Consider the following 6,498-nt stretch of genomic DNA (forward strand, 5'->3'; position numbering starts at 1 on the left):
AATTATTTGTTTACTTTTTTTTATAGTTATTGCCTGCATATGAATGGCAATTAACTGAATTTTTATTGAGTCCTATTTTTTATTTGAATTTATTATATTTTATAAATTTTTAATTTTTGTTATTTAGTAAAAACTATTCAAAATTAATTACTTTTCTGATTATTCGTTGATCTAATTCTACACAAATTATTTGTGGAATGGAATGATTTACTATTTAGTGTGAAGTGAAGTGATTTAGGGATGTTTCATTTTGACGATGGAAAGGTGATTAAGATTAGTTCTTAGGGAACTTCTTAAGCTTAAATTAGGGGTTATCGAGTAAATAATAGTGAGTGGCTCAATAACCATGGCGTTTCTTTTAGTAGAACTTGAGGGCGGGTTACACTCCGGAACCCAAAATACACATAGGGTTATACAACAATAGGAAAAATAAAAATTTGTTTAAATAGATTGGTTGAAAATATATCTGGTATAGATAATCGGCATGATAGATACTGTACGGTAGTCCAGCGGCAAGTACAAGTACCCACCCCACCGACGAGCTGGTCAATGGTGAAAGCAAGCATGCCGAGTCGTACTTTGTTGCCTGGACAATTTATTTAAAGTCTCTTGTTTCGCTTAGGGAATTATGTGGTCCTGAGGTAGTCATGAAAAACGCAGGACATCGCGAATTTTTAAATAATGACAACAAATCCGTTACACAGTACAGTTCCTTTCTTATTTCGTTCCGAAATTCTCATTATTTTCTGTTCGTCGATGCGAGTGGTACATCTGTTCTGCTCTTCGGCTTTGTACACATACAGTCTTATTTAATAGAATTCGCTAAACAGATGAATAGTTATACAGTGCATAAGGATTTATGTAGGCTCTATGTAACGTTGCGTAAATTCCTATTTATAAACAGTTCTGCTATACATTTTAGTTATACAATGCTTATGTCAAAAAAAGTACCAAAATGGAGCAATCTATTCCATTTATCTGTCTATCAAATCAGCTGTTTGTCATAACAAACAAAATATAGAAATTTGTGTTGTGCTTTTGTTGAAAATGAAATCGAAAACAAAAAGGTCTCGTACCCCGAATTGGGATTCGTCCGATAAAGTAAGTAATATCAGCGTTAAGAACCTTTGAATGAAATCGATAAAACTTCTTACATTTCTTTTAGATACTCCTTCGACAGCTAATAGAGGACAAAATTCAAATAATCGAAAACAAAAATGTTGACACCAACACATCCCACATGAAACGAGATGCCTGGCGTGAAATAACCGATAGGTATGTACAAATATACATAGATAATCTTTGTTTTTTACTAATTTGTTTGCAATGATTTTCAGTTTCAACAGTTTAAGCGCAACAATGAGGGAAACATCTCAAATTCAGGCTCAATGGCGAGGAACTAAAATGAAGGCCAAAGCAGAGATGTCGGCCTTCCAAAGAAACCTGAGGGCAACAGGTGGTGGACCACCTCCCAAGTCACCTGAGCCTGAGAACATCAAATTGATGGCACTTATCCCCCATGAATTTGAGGTGGATACAAATGAGTTCGATTGCGATACTGAGGTTTGTAACACACGATACGTGCTTATGCTTTATATAATTATAACAAATCATTTTTTTCTTTCGGAGTAGATGATAAAAGAAAACGTAACTTCAGTGGTTGTAGACAATGAGTATGAAGATGTTTTTTTTGTGGAGGATGAATCCCCAAGGAAATATATGCCATCAACTTCTTCACCAAAAGTACATGCCCCATCACCACCAATACCATCACCAAAACCGCCACCACCTGCACCTCCACCTTTGGATGCTTTTTGTAAAAAGAAGTCAGCATCATTTAAACGAAAGGTAGCACATTACATGCATTCCTCTTTGTCATTGAATAATATTATTTTTTTTCTTTATCAGATTAATTGCAAAGATGGCGAACTCCTCAAAAAAGAATTGTTTCAGTTCGCTATGGCAAATCGGAGAGCCGAAAAAGAGTTTATGCAGCTTGAGCACCAAGAAAAAATGAAAGGCATTATAATGGAGCGGGAGATAAAATTAAAAACTTTAAATATGGAACATGCGGAAAGGGAGAAGATGCTTGAGATGGAAAGGAGACACAAAGAAGAAATGCACCAGCTCAAAATGAGAAAATTGGAAGAGCACTTTTCTCTGTAGTGATATTTTTGTATTCGTGAATTTGTTTTTGTTTTTTATAAGTGTTCTTTTTGTTTCATGTTTTTCTTTAGTTTTGTAAGTAACGTTAATGTTTTCAATAGTTTTAAGTTTCTTTTTTTTTCATGTTTTTCTTTAGTTTTGTAAGTAACGTTAATGTTTTGAATAGTTTTAAGTTTCTTTTTTTTTCATGTTTTTCTTTAGTTTTGTAAGTAACGTTAATGTTTTCAATAGTTTTAAGTGTTCTTTTTGTTTCATGTTTTTCTTTAGTTTTGTAAGTAACGTTAATGTTTTCAATAGTTTTAAGTTTCTTCCATGTTTCCCAATAAAAATATATTTAAAAGACATAAGAAAATGAATTTTTTATTGATTGCGGGTGGAAAAGTATTGTTCAATAAATACACGCCGTGTGAGATTTTGGTTGCTTCCTTCCTGTTGCGATCTTTCTTGATTTTCAGTTGAATCTGCTTGATTGTCATCGTTCACATCATCATCTATTTAAACAAAAAATATTATTAAGGTTTTTAATTTTGTTTAATTTTATACCTGTGGCTGGAAGAACATCCTGCAAATCAATTGCCAAGTTATGAAGAACTGCTAAGGCTATAATAGTTGTTTTGGCATTTTCTAAGGAGCACCTCATACCTGATAACAAAATGCGGAATCTTTGCTTCCAGACGCCAAAGCATCTTTCCACCGTGTTACGAGTAGCTATATGAGCTATATTGTATCTTATTTCAGGATCCGTTCGAGGATTCAAAACGGGGGTAAAGAGGATATTAGTACAAGGGTACCCACCATCCCCAAGCAGACGACCATTGAACTCCCCATCATCAAATCGTTGTTTGATTCTGCTTTCCCTAAAAATTCGTGAGTCATGAGTGCTGCCTCTCCAGCGGCAAACAATGTCATTAATTTTAAGGGATGCGTCGCACACTACTTGCGTATTCAGCGAGTAGTACCCTTTTCTGTTAATATAGTACTGCCCTGATGGGCCACCTACTTTTGGGATCCTTATGTGGGTACAGTCAATGGCCCCAACCACCTTTGGAAACTCCCGTATTTGAGAGAACTTGTTCATAGTTCTTATCTGGTCCGAAAAAGAAGTTGGCATTTTAATGAACAAAGGTCTTTTGGTAGCTAATGCTCTTGCCACTCGCTTGCAAATTTGGCAAAGCGTAGGTTGGCTAAATCCGTGGATGTCTGCTCCATCGTCTTGAATCTATAAACAAATCATAAAAGGTACGGATTTCGAATTGGTGTGAACATTTAGTACAAACTTACCTCGTTCCGTCCCCAATATCTTATTGCAGCCATTACTTGGATATCTATGGGGATGTGGCCTCCTCTATTATCGCTGCTGAGGTCCGAACGGATAATTCCAATTATTTTGTTGATGTTTTTTTTTGAAAATCTATATTTTTTTTTAAATTCTTCGCTTCTTAAGCTCATTGGGTTGAACCTTTTTTTATAAACTTTCCGCATTCTCGGAGTTGGTAAAACGCGATTTAAATTATTAAAATCATTAATAAACGAGCTAAATTGGAAAGGCATTATTGTTTTCTTTTAAATTTAAATAATGGAGAGAAATCAAAATGACATTTACGAAATAATAACAACAATAATTTCCAAAAACACTCTAGTAAAGATATAAATCCTCGGTAGCTATATTGGTTTGCCTACAAACTAAACCAGAAACGGACCTCATAAAGTAATTCTTAGTGTGCGTGTTTTCACGCACACTAAGACACAAATAATGAGGTCCGGTGCTGGAAATGTCAAAATTACAAATACAACAATGTAAACAAATGGGTTTTGGAGGGTGATACGTACGAAGGATGTATATCTTCATTAGAGTGTTTTTGATAATTTCCTTATGTAGGCTCTATTCAACCTCAAAACGCGTTTAGCTTATTATGGGACTATGCAACGTTGCATAAGTTTTATAAATAGCATTTTTGCGTTTAGAGGCATTATAGAGATTACATAACTTTATGTAGGCTCTATACAGCGTTTATAAATAAGACTGATAGTATATACATGTTCATAAATAACCGTTGAATTTAATTTTAAAAATTTCGGTACTTCAGAGTAAAAGTGTTTAAATATTTTATTAATGTATATAAATTTAATTGAAGCATTTAGGAATTACCCCAATTTATACAATGCAAAGCATAGATTGTATACTAACCGACTGGAGCGAGAAAAAAGTTTGCAAGAACTTTTTCAAAGAATCAAAGTTTACATTGCCTTGCAGCAAGCTATCATGACGTAGCCAAAAAATCGAAGGACCATCGCTAAAGATTCCTCCGCAGGAATAGCTTTTCGCATAACAGAGTTCTGCACTATGCATACAAGTTTTTTAAAAGAATCCTCGTCCATACGAAGATAACGCCTGTGCGCGTCCTTATCTTCTAAGCGTAGTTCGTCATTTAAAAGTTTAAAAGAACTTTGTGTATTTTTGCGGAGCCTCCAAGGATTTGACCATTCCCTTGTGTTTTTCTTTTTGTTCCTCTTCTTCATTAAGCAGAAATAAAAAATTTGCCGCTGCGCATATTGCAGTTAAACAAATAATTTCATTATTTGTATCCATTTCAATCTATAATATTCTATATCTTGACAAAATCCTATGTATGTCGGTAGTATATCACCCGCTCAAAATCTCGAACACAAATGTTTCAAGTTCTTCGTTCCACAACACAAAATGGAAAATGGGTCATGAGTAGTCACAACACATGTAGACACACAGTGTTGTGAGCACAACGTTGTGGGCACAACACGTATAGACAGGCACTTAGTCACATACAGGTCACTGAGTAGAATAATATCTATGTTTATGCCGATGTTGGTTGTATGCCTCCATCTGTATAAAGGAATAGCATTCTTCTCTCGTTTTGCATTTTAGCGTTTACTTGCGCATATTTGTTATACTTATTTAATTTGCCCGAAAGCATGAAAAGAAGCTACACAGCAATTAACGACACATCCCGTCGTCATAGATACGATTTCGCATCATGTCTGCAAATGAAAACCTCGAGACAAGCAAAATGATTTAATTTTCAAAGCACATACGCAACTTCTATAACTTGTAGCAAAACACTTCACATCACAAACTATTATTCTACCGCACAAAAAATACTAGACAAAAAGAAAATGGACCAACTCACGATTTTCCTGTAGGCTGCTTCTGCACTATATTCTTGAATCTTGTTTCAAGGTTCTATACTAATTTAATTATATTTTTATTTGTTTGTTTTTTAATGAAATATTTTAATATTCAAAAAGAGTAAAACTTACCGTCTTCACTTTTAATAATAGACTGTACTTATGTGACAAAAGCGTTAAAAGACGGACTTCTCCTTTTATCAAGCATGTATGTAGGCTGGAAAATTGGGGAAGCTCGTATCGTGGGTATCTGTACATGTACAACTATACGAACTTTACTTTTTGAGTAAGAATGGGAAAGAGTTCAAACCAAAGAAACCACAATAAAGGGACAAAATATATTATTTAGAGTCCCGACCGGTGCCCCAGAAACACTCTCAGATTTTATATGAGGTGAACTCTCCCAAATTCCGTATCGGTGAATACATGTGAGTTGTGGAATAAAGGCAAAATGTCAGATTCAATTCTTGTCAAAAATGAAAGTTCCACAATTTCGATTTCAAAAACAAAACATTCAATTTGAGATTCTACAAGTAAATTTTTTGTAAATTATTTTGTTTTGTCTGAACATTTAACAGAATTTATTTCTTTTCAGATCAAAAACCTTAACGAATAAGAGCTACAAGTGCATTTAATTGAAAAAACGATAGACCAGGAACCCGAAGAAAACAATGAGGCTAGGAGCGCACATGCATTTTTTAGTTTCAAAACTGTTTGGTTTAAAAACTGAGCACTATAAACTTATACGAGAGTCCGCGCACGTTAGAATTGCTTCCCAATGATAACAACTAAACCATACCAATCGTATTCCATATCGCTTGATAAAAATACCATTAAATATTAAATGCCCACCAAGCATATTTCGTTGAACATAATTTATGTGAATAGACACAAAATATTAAAAGTAATGTAAACAAAGAATATCGAACAAACAATCTTCCACAGATACAGAATATCCAAACATAAATATAAAATCAAACTAATGGTAACAAAAATCGTCAACGATCAAAAACAATAAAATTGAATTATCATAAAATTATGATGATAATGCATGTGTACCAATACACAAATATTTATAGTCTGTAAGAAGAAATTAAGAATATCAAACGGTTAGTTCAGTTAGTTCAGTTCCATCTTGACACTCCTACGTATAGAAGAAGATTTCGCCCC

At 34.1% G+C, this 6,498-nt stretch overlaps 2 protein-coding genes across 2 annotated transcripts; one reads left to right on the forward strand and one right to left on the reverse strand.

Annotated features, from left to right (window-relative positions):
* Positions 1-787: 787 nt before the first annotated feature.
* Positions 788-2,422, forward strand: LOC129938450 (uncharacterized). The gene is made up of 5 exons (XM_056046015.1): positions 788-1,101; positions 1,166-1,275; positions 1,338-1,563; positions 1,633-1,848; positions 1,909-2,422. Exons 1-5 carry the CDS (start codon positions 1,048-1,050, stop codon positions 2,164-2,166), a joined length of 864 nt encoding a protein of 287 aa, XP_055901990.1. The 5' UTR covers positions 788-1,047; the 3' UTR covers positions 2,167-2,422.
* Positions 2,423-2,499: 77 nt separating this feature from the next.
* Positions 2,500-3,924, reverse strand: LOC129938449 (putative nuclease HARBI1). The gene is made up of 3 exons (XM_056046014.1): positions 3,448-3,924; positions 2,710-3,385; positions 2,500-2,657 (listed from the first exon to the last, which is right to left on the reverse strand). The coding sequence occupies exons 1-3, from the start codon at positions 3,715-3,717 to the stop codon at positions 2,527-2,529; spliced, it is 1,077 nt and encodes a 358-aa protein (XP_055901989.1). The 5' UTR covers positions 3,718-3,924; the 3' UTR covers positions 2,500-2,526.
* Positions 3,925-6,498: the final 2,574 nt, after the last annotated feature.

This window comes from Eupeodes corollae, chromosome 1 (assembly GCF_945859685.1).
Source record: "Eupeodes corollae chromosome 1, idEupCoro1.1, whole genome shotgun sequence".
Taxonomy (NCBI): domain Eukaryota; kingdom Metazoa; phylum Arthropoda; class Insecta; order Diptera; family Syrphidae; genus Eupeodes; species Eupeodes corollae.

Excerpts from the sequence above, each read along its gene's own strand:
- LOC129938450 (XM_056046015.1), top strand. The coding sequence starts at position 1,048 with ATGAAATCGAAAACAAAAAGGTCTCGTACCCCGAATTGGGATTCGTCC. Across the intron at positions 1,102-1,165 it reads ATTGGGATTCGTCCGATAAA|ATACTCCTTCGACAGCTAAT; the intron begins GTAAGTAATATC and ends CATTTCTTTTAG. Across the intron at positions 1,276-1,337 it reads TGGCGTGAAATAACCGATAG|TTTCAACAGTTTAAGCGCAA; the intron begins GTATGTACAAAT and ends AATGATTTTCAG.
- LOC129938449 (XM_056046014.1), bottom strand. The coding sequence starts at position 3,717 with ATGCCTTTCCAATTTAGCTCGTTTATTAATGATTTTAATAATTTAAAT. Across the intron at positions 3,386-3,447 it reads GATATTGGGGACGGAACGAG|ATTCAAGACGATGGAGCAGA; the intron begins GTAAGTTTGTAC and ends ATTTGTTTATAG. Across the intron at positions 2,658-2,709 it reads GGATGTTCTTCCAGCCACAG|ATGATGATGTGAACGATGAC; the intron begins GTATAAAATTAA and ends TTGTTTAAATAG.